This window comes from Chrysemys picta, chromosome 5, assembly GCF_011386835.1.
Source record: "Chrysemys picta bellii isolate R12L10 chromosome 5, ASM1138683v2, whole genome shotgun sequence".
In the NCBI taxonomy this organism is placed as follows: Eukaryota; Metazoa; Chordata; order Testudines; family Emydidae; genus Chrysemys; species Chrysemys picta.
Genome location: NC_088795.1, coordinates 120,237,447 through 120,250,113, shown reverse-complemented (window position 1 = coordinate 120,250,113; position 12,667 = coordinate 120,237,447). Strand labels below are relative to the sequence as shown.

Here is a 12,667-nt window from a genome sequence, read left to right as displayed (position 1 = left end):
GAGGACTTACTGTCTCAGAAAAAATGTGTTTTAAACTCTTTCATATTTCAGAAATTATTATTCTGGGGCTAATGCAATTTCAGATTCAGTATTTAACCAAATTTATGGCCAGCTTGACATATTTTATGATGGGTATGAAATCCCTTTTTGGGACTCCAAAATATAAGAGTAGAGAGATCACAGGCTACATTCACTTAGAGTGTGGGTGTCACCATAATGTAGCCAAAGCAACTACAGCAATATATGATCATATGGATTAAAAGCCCAGTTAGGATTTAAATAAAACATGTAATTATTTTTATTTTAGATCAAGATTCCTAATTCCCAGCCCATCTCCACTGTTTGGTTGATATAGGAACTAGAAGGGGAATGTTGTCCTGAAACAGGAAATAGTACATCGTAGCATCACACACTGAATTGATGCAGACTTGGATAATTGTGAAGAGTTCCACGTCACAAAGGAATAGCGACAGCCTGTAAGCAGCATATTGGGCCACTGCTACCACATGGGAAGGGCAATTGACCCATTAAGTATCCAAAACTGTGTCCCCTAAGTAGAGGCAGCAGTCACAAATCTAATCAGTTCCTCCAAATGTTTCTAATATGTAACCCACTAATATCACTGCTACCTTGTCTGCATCAAGCTTACACTAGCTTGTTTTCATCCAAGATCCTGCTTCCAGGGTCTATGAAAGCTGAGTTTAATGAAAGAGAGACAACTGAATATCAACTCTGATAGTACTGCAGTCCAAAGAGCTCACGACCTCCCTCAGCAGCCATATAATCATGCTAAAAATCAGGAGTGACAGGATGGAACCTTGCAAGACCCCAGCAAAGAACTCTGTAGGAAGATGAGCAGTTGCTGATATCTAACATCGTGGTGCTTCAATGCATGAAGGAATAGAATCCCTGTAAGGAAACTCCCTTCAGGAAATCCCTACATCTGGCCTGTGACGGGGTGTATCAACCCCTCCCTCTTGGCTGAGGAGGCCAGGCCCCCCTCGGCTCTGCTGGGCATGCTCCAACTGGAGACAGGCTATAAAAAGCAGCAGAGCAACTCAGTTTGGGCTGACTACCGGGGAGGAAAGAGGTGTGCTGCTGATACTCCTGGGGGAGGACTGCCTGCATTCCAGGAAGTGGAGGCCAACCAGAGATGAACCCCAATGCACAGGCTCGGGACGCCACAGAGAGGGGAGAGGCTGTGGAGACCCAGAGATGGCAAAGTGCAGAGTGTCAGGTAGGAAGTGACCCAGGGAAACTTGGTGGGGAAGCGGTTGTAGAACCAGAGACAGGCTCGGTGTGTTTCAATAGGATTACCGCCGAGCAGGTGGCAGCAGGGCCGGCTTTAAGCCGATTCCCCCGATTCCTTGGAATTGGGCCCCGTGGGTAAGAGGGCCCAGCGCCTTAGGCTAACCCAGCGGCGGTCCACTCTGGCGGCATCTCGGCGGTGGCGCGGGGTCTTCGGCGGCATTTTGGCGGCCGTGGGTCCTTCGGTGCCACAGAAGACGAGGAGCGGACCCCCTGCCACTGAAGTGCCACCGAAGATCCGGACCATGGAATCGGACCCCGCAGGTCCTAAAGCTGGCCCTGGGTGGCAGGCAACCTCACCACCGACGGGGCGCTGGTTTGGAACCTGGTGGAGAGGGCGGGCCAGCTCACTAGCACTATTGACTCTGGCCACTAGGCCACACCACCCTGAGAGCAGGGGCCATATTATTGACTCTGATCACTAGGCTGCACTGCCCTGATAACCAGGGCCATATTACTGACTCTGGATGCTAGGCCACACTGCCCTGATCGCAAGAGTCGCATCACTGACTAAGGCCTCAGGGGCACACAGCCCCATGACTGTGGACAATCCTATAGATGCTACTGCGGGGCTGTAATGCACCCCGCCCACGTCCCAAAGGGTGGCGGGTGTATCAACCCCGTGACCTGGCCCAACAAGTAGGTCCCGAAGTCCATGTGGCCGGCTCTATCAAAGATGCCACAGATACCAGGGCTATATTGCAATCCTAACTAAACTAGGCTTTGGGGTACAATAATGTATATTGTTTATGTTATTAAAAAAAAAAACAGGTTTGAAACCTTCCCTATGTAAGCTGCTTACTTCTAAGAGAGTTGTCAGTATTTCACACATACATAAAATTCCTACTTTTTCCACTAAGTGGGGCCATTACTCAACTCAGTGCTAGTAAGTACAAGACAGACTTCCCCCCCAATGCAATATACTGTAAAGTATAACATTATGTAGTTGTAATTTTCACTTTTTAAGAGCTTAAGACAAAATAAAAATGACTGTATTGGAGTATGTGTTATTTTAAATAAACTTACTGTACTTATTTCATTTAATTCAGAAAAAAAAACCCTAACAAACCCTCACTGAATTAACAATAAATGCTGAAATGTGGCTCTTTACTTACAGAACTCTAATACAAGATAACTGCATATTGATTCCTACATGGCACAGGTTCTCTCCACAATATAGATACTTCACAGTGCTCAAAACTTCTAGCTACATCAAAAGTAGAACAGAGTGGAATGCATATTTTTTGTCATTTGCATATATCTATTTTGGAGATGGTTGGAGAGATGGTTTAATGTTTTAAGATTTAGATATAAAATACAGGTTTAAGTCACAGTCAAAGTTGGCTCAGTCCAACCCGTCCTCCCTAAGAAGAACTCTGTGTAACTCAAAAGCTTGTCTCTTTCACCAACATAAGTTGGTCCAAAAAAGATATTACCTCACCCACCTTGTCTCTCCAACCTCCTTAAGTAGATAAACAAAACACACTGGGTTTGTGATTGTTTCTTCCATTAAAGAACTATTCCTACCTTTGCTTTCAGTGGGGCATAGACTCGGGATCTTATTGGGTCCAATGATGCCTTTTCCTATAATGTTTATTGTGTATCTATCTTTTGGATGAAATCTTAAAAGCCGCGGGGGAAATCCTGACCCTATTTAATTCAATGGGACTTTTGCCACTAACTTCAATGGGGCCAGGATTTCGCCCTGGGATTGTATCTGCTCTGTGTATACCTACAAGATCCCATGACATTTTTTGAAGGAACATGCATTAGCCCTGGAAAGCTTGACCAAAATGTACCCTCCCCACACACACTGTTGCACACCCACCACTGGTTATTGCCCTCCTACACCAGAGGTGGTTACATCTCTTGTGATGTATGTAGAGTACATTGATCCTGCAGTCTTTACTTGGACAAAATTCCTATTGATGGTGGGGAGGAGGGAACAGACCCCAAAAACACAATTAGAATTTTGTCCAAGTAAGAGATGCAGAAGCAGTTCCCTAGTTTGTAATGTGCTTTGGGGATCCCTCCTAATGGAAGATACTATAATCAGTTTGCTATCAGTGCCATGATTATTACTATGTACCAATTTGTCTTGTCAGCAGAAAACTCAGCCTCTGTCTCATACCATGGAAGAGATGGAAGATATTTTTCTACAGAAAAGTATACCAGTGGATGACATTTCTCAGAAGAAGCAAGTTACTGTAAAAATCAATCACTGACCCGAGAAGTGTGAGGTTTTAAAGGGAGGATCTGAGCTACTTACACTAAGGGTATGTCCACATGGCAATTGAAGGCATGATTGCAGCTTGTAGAGGCATACCTGTGCTAGCTTTAGTTTAGCTAGCACAGCTAAAAGTAGCAGTGAAGCCGCAGCAGTGCAGATTTCAGTGTGGACTGCACAGGCTTGCCCAGAACTCTGCGTACATACTCCTGATCCTAGCCCACTTCTATCTTCAGCCAAACCAGCTAGATGAAAGTTAGTACAGGTTCACCTACTTGAGCTGCAATCACATCTCCAGTTGCACCGTAGCCAGGCCCTTAGTCAGGAAGTATAACAGAACGTTTTTGACATGAAATCAAACAGGACAACAGTGGGTAGGCAAGGGCAGTCATGGGGGGAAAGGGGGAAATGTGTAAAGCATTAGGCAGGTGAGGTAAGCAAGTTGAAATAAATACAACTAGCAACACATTTTGCAGCTTTTCTTCCCTTTAATTCATACACAATTGGCGAATATGGTACAGTGTTTCAAATCTTGTAAGGACTAGAGGGTGGTAATCCTACTCACTTTGAATTGTAACTCACTCCACTTCCAGTGACTTCAATGGGACTGCTTGTGCAGTAAGGTGCTACTAAACTGCAGTACGAGTATGAGAATCTGATCCCCAGTTCCACAGTTCAGAAGATAATGATGATAACTTTGCTCATGAATCTATGTATCTTAGATCAGAGCTATAGGTATCTTACATACTTTGGAGGGCCTATTTTTAACATGTTGCATGTTTTAGAGGATTTGCAGTGCCCCACACAGCCATTATGTACAGATTAAAACAAAAAAGTGGCATAATCTCATGGAAGTCCAAATGGTCATCATAGGCCCTTATTCATTGGTTTTGTATGAACAAGTGGAAAATCTCTTGCAATCACTCTTGAATTGTTACAAAAATGTTTCAAATGAGAGATGTTAAATTAAGCAAGGTAAGCAATTCATGTTCAATAGTTTCCATCATATTTGCCACGGACCCTAAACCCAGAGTGCTGTGTGTGGATCATCCCACAGAAAGTGCCAACAATTATTTTGATAAGAACTTAGATTAAAGTGATGGTATATCTCTACAGATCAAATGAGATAAAAAAAATCTATAAGAGATGCTGAAATAGAACATGCCAGGTTTTCCAAGGGCATGTTAGCCAAACAACTTCAGGCAAGTGTAAAAACTAAGAAATAACTGGCAAATGGAGGAGTTATTTCTACTCTCAGAAAGTGACAAACACAGGGGGAAAAAACATTGTATTGGAATGAGTTACTGGTTTAACAGAGAGATACACAAAATGCTAAGAAAGAAATAACTGAAGAAGCTTTCCATCATGTATATTAAATCAGAACCAGATGCAAGTGCCATATGAAATTATATTTGTATAATATTTTATATATATAATGTTTTATCATTTTGATTCACAGTTGGATTAGCTATCTTTCTATTTTAGGGTTTTATATTGCTGCCCATAACCGCAGTATCTGAGTGCCTTTCATCTAAAATCAATAACAATAGCAAAGTTCCTAATGGACTTAATGGGATCTCTGGCTCTCCTTCCTTTTGGGGGAAAAAAACTCTACTTGGGGTGGTTTAATACTTGGGTTTATTTTGATGCGGGGAAGAGAGGGAGTTCAGTGGATGGAGGTGTCTATGTTAGGATTTAAGTGAAAATTTAAATATGGAGTTCCAGCTTCAATGTCCAATGATAGAGCAACATGGTGCCCCTTCTTACAAACACTTATAGAGGCTGGGACCAGCCTTCCAGTTCAGCATGTTCAGTCCCTGGAAGAGTGGCACTATGTATCACTTCCCATCATTCTCTCACATTATGTCAACTGGAACATTCGTATGAATTAGCTGTGGACAGAGCTGTGCTCAGGTCCTTGGAATATAGGATAAAACTGGATCTCTCCTAGAGGAAATCCCCTCATCACAAGCAAACAAACAAAACTTTAATTCTGGGATGAATCACTAGTCCAATGCTCAGAAAGAAAGAACCAAGCTTGACTCTCAGATGCCAGCCTGACTTCATTGGACTGTTAGCTTAAAAAAATACATCTTTTGACTTGTAAACAAAGCAAATTAGATACGGAAATAATGAGAGAGGAACATGAAATCTCATGAGGAAATTTAGAGAGTCACTTTTCAAAATGGAACCACATTCCTGAAATCTTAAACTGTGTCATTACCTGTAAAATTTTATACCCAGGTATACCGATGCAAAAATAGTATCAGAGGGGTAGCCGTGTTAGTCTGAATCTGTAAAAAGCAACAGAGGGCCCTGTGGCACCTTTAAGCCTAACAGAAGTATTGGAGCATAAGCTTTTGTGGGTGAATGCCCACTTGCATCTGATGAAGTGGGCATTCACCCACGAAAGCTTATGCTCCAATACTTCTGTTAGTCTTAAAGGTGCCACAGGACCCTCTGTTGCTTTTTACAAATGCAAAAATAGCTCACCATAGCAGCAACAGGCAATTGTAGGAGATGGCTAAGTGGGAGACCCAAATTTAGATGGGGAGTGAGTCTTCTCCTATGTAGATTTCTAAGAGACTGGGCACTTTCAAAATTTCCAAGAGTAAGGCAGGCATAGTAACTCCCTCAACATCCCTCTGACAGGCCCAGTGGTTTGTACACAGCTAGGTAGCAGCAGTTAACAAGACAAGAAGCCATGATCTCATCCTTCACCATTGACAGAAGGAAGAAAAGTTGGGAAAGGAGAAAAATCCCCGGAAGCTTTAACATAGAACGCTTCAATTTCCTTCCAGACCAGAAAGTACAACAAGAAATCATAAGAGTTGCTTTTGGGGGCAGAAAGAAAGTGAGATGATAACAGGCCAAATTCATCTCTGACGCTTTCAACAGGGTGAATCTGCTCCAATTACAGTGGGTCCGATTTGCTTCTGTGCTGCTGTCCCTTTATGCCACTCTGGTGGTGAGAAGGGATGTTAAAGGGGGTGGAAACAGCTCCAGGGAGTAGCTGGTGTGTCGATGGGCTCACCTGTCAGTGAAGAGCTGCTGACACAGCAATGTGGCAGCTCCATTTCCAGCCCCTGGCATCGGACGTATGTCAGGAACACACTGTATTCAGGCCAATCTCTACATTTCAGGGCCCTTAAGTGTTTGGGGCTGTGCCAGTCCCAAAACCGCTCCCAAATATGTGTAAATGGGGTTTAAGTTTCCTTTCCCCACCTATTCCTCCAATCAACACAAGGACAGAGGCACTGATTGGGTAGCTGTTTCGTAGGCTCAGATGATTTAATAATATTAGAATTTGGGACCATAGTGGGAAAGTGCATATACAAAACCAAACTTCGTGGCTCAGGCCCATATTTATTTTAAATTCTATTAATAGGATCCATCACAAAAACTACAGAGAAGTGGGGAGAATGTGTATTTTTTTACAGGATGTTTGGTTACACATAATTTATTACAATGCTAGGTTACTAGGACAACAGCATATTGGTTTATACTGTGAAGACAATTTCTATAACAGAAAAAGCAAGAAACCTATTATTATTGAATAACACCTTAGGTCTGCAGAAAACAGGGGGGAAATAATATGAAAGAACAGTTTTCAGATATCCATTTATGCCCATAATTTTCCACTGTTCCAGGTCATGACTTTAAAAACAGAATATAAAACACAATGCTTCATATTTACATTTGAAATATTTGATTTGGATCATTTTAAGGACAGGCTGCTTGTTAGTGCTGTTCAGACCTGGTCATGGTGAAAGCCCACATGATTGCAAGACACTGAAGCCCCAGATGCGGGGACTACTCACCTGTTTAAAGTTAAGCTCATGATTAAGTGCATTGCTGAAGGGTAGCCTAAATAAACAGAAACTTACGTCATGACTAATGTCTCGTCTCCAGGTTCACTGAGTAGCCCATCTACGAAGACTGACGTACTGGTGAAATTATGTGTACTCCATGTCTGACCTTCATCTATGCTGAACCTTTAAAGAGAGAAATGTCTTCCATTCATTGCAGCTCTTTAATAAATATCATAATTATTGTATTATGTTGGATAAAATCTCATGAGCATTGTACCATAGGACTCATGATCACCAACACACAGTTGCAAAAACTGGGAATTCTTTGCCTACTTAATGTAGTAAATTAAATGTGACTCCTCCCTCCCTAACATGATCTGGGGCTCAGCATCTCCATTAAAGATGTGTATTAAACTGGCAGCATTGCTGGATGTCCTCAGTCAGGCCAGCACTAAGGTTTGTCACTGCATGATCTTGCTAGATGCCCACAGCTTGTTAAGTGATTTCATTTTACCCAGTTTTATTTTTGCCACAGTTCTCTGCCTATAAAATCTAAACTTGACAAACAGAATTTAGTGAAATAGGATTAAGCAAAACTGCTTAGTTACTTCACAAATTCAGTCATCTGGTCAAGTGGTTTCTAAAGGACAGTATTGTGCATATCTTATCAATTCTTGTATGTAACTGGCTTCGAATTAAAACAAAACAAATTAATGTGCTGATCATGTCTTTTTTCCCCAAAATGGTTGAACACATTAACAAACAAACATTATATATATATATATATATATATATATATATATATATATATATATATATATATATATATATATATATATATATATATATAAAAGAGAGAGAGAGAGAGAGAGAGTGTGTGTGTGTGTGTGTGAGAGAGAGAGAGAGAGAGAGAGAGAGAGAAATTAGTGTGAGGCTCTGCTATTTCCTTCCCAAAAAGAAAAGAAAACAGAAATAATCTCCCTCTAAATGATAAAAAACAAGAAATCTCTTTGCTTTCCCTATATTTAACCCTAATTCCTCATATACACTCTCCCCAGACAACTGATCACAAACATGGCTCATATACGTGTGATTGTCATTATGTAAAATTGAAGCATTGATCACTTGCATTCAGTACATATACATTACTCTTTGCATAATTCTAGAGATGATAGCTCTGCACGCTATTCCAAAATTCCAATATGGACAACTGTATACTGCTTACCTAAATGCATTCTGTAGCTATAAGTTTACTCCCTACCCCAACCTGCAGGGCAATGTTAGTGTATGCTGTTAAAATAGTTACTGGATTTTAGTGGTGGATTAAGTGACCTCTGTGTATAGATTCATAGATCCATAGATTCTAGGGCTGGAAGGGACCTCGAGAGGTCATCGAGTCCAGTCCCCTGCCCTCATGGCAGGACCTATAGTTTGTACTGCAGTCCACTTTAGGAAGCTTTTGAATGAACAGGGCCATACTGATGCAAAACAAGTGTTATTATTAATGATGTAGCAAACTACTTTACCAACAACTCCACTGGGAATGCTTTAATAAAATGTCCACCTGCATTTTGTTGGTTTAACGAATGTTAAATTAAAGTGGCTCCACCTGGATTTCTTACACAAACTTATTAAAAAGCTCATTACTGATTAATTCTGAAGTACGTTTGAGGTCTTAAATATGTAATAACCCTACTATAACTGACTGCAGCATTACTTGAGTATTTTCAGAGGGATAGAAGTGTCTTTGATGGCCACAATGACTCCACCATGGTCCAGATACAAGATGTGATGTTCTTCTTCAAAGACCTAGAAACCAGATAAAAAGACCAAGCAGATGTCTGGGTTGGAAAAAATAAAATGCAGTATCAAAACATTATTAAAATACTTGTCAATGTATGGCTTTCTAACAGTCTGCTTTGTTAAATAAATTCAAAAGTACATAATAATAGTTTTATTCCTACATTGTACACAGTTATTAAAGACTGGTTCTACCATGTGGATCAAGTTCTCTAGATTGTGAAGGAAAATAAATTTATGCTGGTGAATTGGGAAATGTTCAGGTTCAAATCACAGTCAAATAAAAATGCCTGTAGGTGATCTCAGCCCAGACTTGTGCTTCTAAGAATATGCATTCTTCATTCTTTCCCACTATATATCTCTTTGTGACCTATCATCTTACTTAAGGTATTTGTCATATTCTATATGTCTTGCAAAATGGCATGCCTTGAAGTGTAATGCTAAGAAAAACAGGAAAGTTATTTCTGTCTGTGAGATTCTAACACATTCTTCAAAATGTACAGAACACGATGTAAATTGGTATGAGTTATATTTTCAGGATAGAGAAGCTATTATTAATACTTAGTTTGTCTAACTATAGACTCTGTGCAGTTTAACAACGAGGTCACTTTGTGACTTTTGAATGGTCTAAAAAGTCAGGACATATGTGATACTGGCTTGGTGACACAAGCGACGAATCATAACCAAGATTTGAGGATAAATGTAGGATTCTTCCCTCTCTTTTCCACAGCTCAACGCTTTGCACAAAAATCTCTCTGGTGGAAGTCCTGAATCTCAATATTGTTGATATTCATAAACTATTGAAATTGCAGCCAAACAACAAAAGGAAAATAAGAGTACAGTGATTACCATTACAAAGGCGAGATTTATCAAGTTAGTATACAATGGTACACAGTTATTTTCTATTTTAAGCATAGGGAAATATTAGCTATCTCACACACTATTGTGGGACAGCTGTTGGTCAGTGCAGACTTTTCAATAGCAACCTATATGAACAATACCTAGGCTTAATGCCAGGACAATGAAAATAATGCTTTGAAAGTCCAGAGCCAAAATAACTGATGAAAGCATGAGGAAGGAAAAGGAAAAAAAGGCAAAAGCTTAATCTGAATCACTGGAAGCACTAAATAAATAAATATCTTTTCCTTTCTACATCGGAGATTTGTCATAAGAAAGTGTCTGCTTGCTTCAGATGTCTGTCAAACTTCATTTAACACAGCAGCATGAGATAAAGTGATCATTAATGCACACTCCTTGAAAATTAATACACATACTTTCTACCCCTTATACAACTTGACAAAGAAAAGTGAACGAGACGTTTGCTTATGTTGCCTTTGAGAATGAGAAAATACTGACAATGCTAAAAGCTTCTCTTTACTCATTTTGAAGCCATATCAGTGATAAACTTAAGTGTAGAAGAAAACCCTTCACCCCCCCCCAGCACATTTATATTCACTCCAAGAAATGAGGAAGCATTAATAAAGCAGGAAGACCGCACCTAGAAGCTTGGCTGCATGTCTTTCTCTCACCTAATAAGAACATATTTAAAAGGAATCCTGTAGTTTCAAGAATCACTTTGGCTGTCTTCCATTTACAGACCAGCACCAGATATGAGAAATTTATAGTCCTGTCTGCTTATTACATACAGCTGCATATTTTAGAGAATTCAGTAATGGATAAACACTAATTTTAGATGCACTTCAAAAAGATCGGATCAGATGTAATCACATAAGCAATGTTTGGATTCCTCTCCAAACTTTCTCTGAACTTCTGCTCAAATAAAAAAAAAAATGGTTACTAACCTTTCGGAACTGTTGTTCTTTGAGATGTGTTGCTCATGTCCATTCCATTGTAGGTGTGTGTGCTCGTCCCATGAACCAGTGCTGGAAGTTTTTCTCTCAGTAGTATCTATAGGGGACTGGCTCTGGCGCCCTCTGGAATGGTGCACGTATGTGCTGGTACAAGAGGCGCCAGCGGCTCTCCCCTCCCTCAGATCCTTCTTGCCAGAACTCCGACAGAGGGGAAGGAGGGTGGGTCGTGGAATGGAAATGAGCAACACATCTTGAAGAACAACAATTATGAAAGATTAATAACCGTTTTTTCTTCTTTGAGTGATTGCTCATGTCCATTCCATTTTAAGTGACTCCCAAGCAGTACCCGAAGTGGGTAGGAGTTCATAGATGTGTTGATTGCAACACAGCTCTGCCAAATCTAGCGTGATCTCTGGCCTGCTGGGTGATGGCGTAATCGAATAATGCATAGAGTCTTTCAGGTCATGTAACTTGCTGTCTGTCCATGAACAGTGCCAGGCTGGCGAAGGGGAGGTCCTGGATGGACTGCTGAACCTCCACCGTCAGGCCTGATGACTGCAACCAGGACGCACGCCTCATGGAAATGGCCGAAGCCATGGTCCACGTAGCGGAGTCCACTGCATCTGAGGCTGCTTGGCGGGCTGCCCTGGCCACAGCTCTGCCCTCATCCAGAATAGCCAGGAACTCCTTCCTGTGCTCCTCTGGCAGCGAGTCTGCAAACTTGGCCATGGACTGCCAGATATTAAAATCATAATAGCCTAGTAAGGCCTGCTGGTTGGCCTCTCTTAGCTGGAGGCTGGCCACAGAATAAATCTTTCTGCAAAGAGATCAAGCATCTTCGCCTCCTTATTCTTAGGGGTCAATCCCGGTTGGCCCTGTCTATCGCGCTCATTAGCTGCTGATACCACCAGTGAGCTTGGAGTGGGGTTTGTATACAGGTATTCAAATCCATTAGCAGGGACATAATACTTTCTCTCTGCCCGCTTGGAGATGGGGGGCAGGGAGGAGGAAGTTTGCCATAAGGCCTTGATCAGCTTTACCACTCTCTGGTGGAGGGGCAATGCTACCTTGGAAGGGGCTGCTGCAATTAAAAATCAAACAGTGAGTCGGAGGGTTCCGCCAACTCCTCAGCCTTCAACCCCAGGTTAGATGCCACCCTCTTTAGAAGCTCCTGGTGACTCTTTACATTGTCTTTGGGAAGTGTGTGGGAAGGTTCTGCTATTGCCTCATCAGGCGAAGAGGATGAGGAAGCAGGTAACGGCGGGTTTGCCAACTCTGTAGTCTCTGCCAGGGGAGCCTCAGCCAAAGCTCGCTGATCCTGGGGACCTTGGTCTGACTCCGCTTCCAAGTCCGGCGGCGGGCGGGAGACTGTCACTGTTTCTCAGATGCCCTGAGACTAATTGGTGCCCCTGCAATTGTTGGGGAAACCCCTAGGCATTCCATAGCTACTAGGGAGCCGGCCATTGGCCCTAAGGCCATGTGGCCACTGCTGGTCCCAATGGGAATGCTTATGCCCCAAGTTGTTGGGCTTGGCCTGCAGGCAAATCTTCCTCCTCACTCTCTGAGCCTGAGGAGGGAGAGACTCGTCTGGGGACCAGGACGGTACTGATGCTGCCTGTCTACCTTGTTCCCGTCTACCTGTTCTCTGCAGGTCTTCACCGGTGACCTGTACTGGGAAGATGGCTCTCGGTGCCATGCCTCCAATGACC

The 12,667-nt window shown here is 42.1% G+C and overlaps 1 protein-coding gene across 4 annotated transcripts in view; it reads right to left on the bottom strand.

The window, feature by feature from the left end:
- Positions 1–12,667, bottom strand: part of SORCS2 (sortilin related VPS10 domain containing receptor 2) — an 803,333-nt gene that overhangs the window by 49,508 nt on the left and 741,158 nt on the right. For all 4 annotated transcript variants that reach the window (XM_042855503.2, XM_042855502.2, XM_065597099.1 and 1 more), the window contains 2 exons: positions 9,065–9,156; positions 7,423–7,530 (listed from right to left, as the gene is read on the bottom strand). In XM_042855503.2, coding sequence (XP_042711437.2) covers positions 7,423–7,530; positions 9,065–9,156 — 200 coding nt within the window. The remainder of the gene's footprint in view (positions 1–7,422; positions 7,531–9,064; positions 9,157–12,667) is intronic.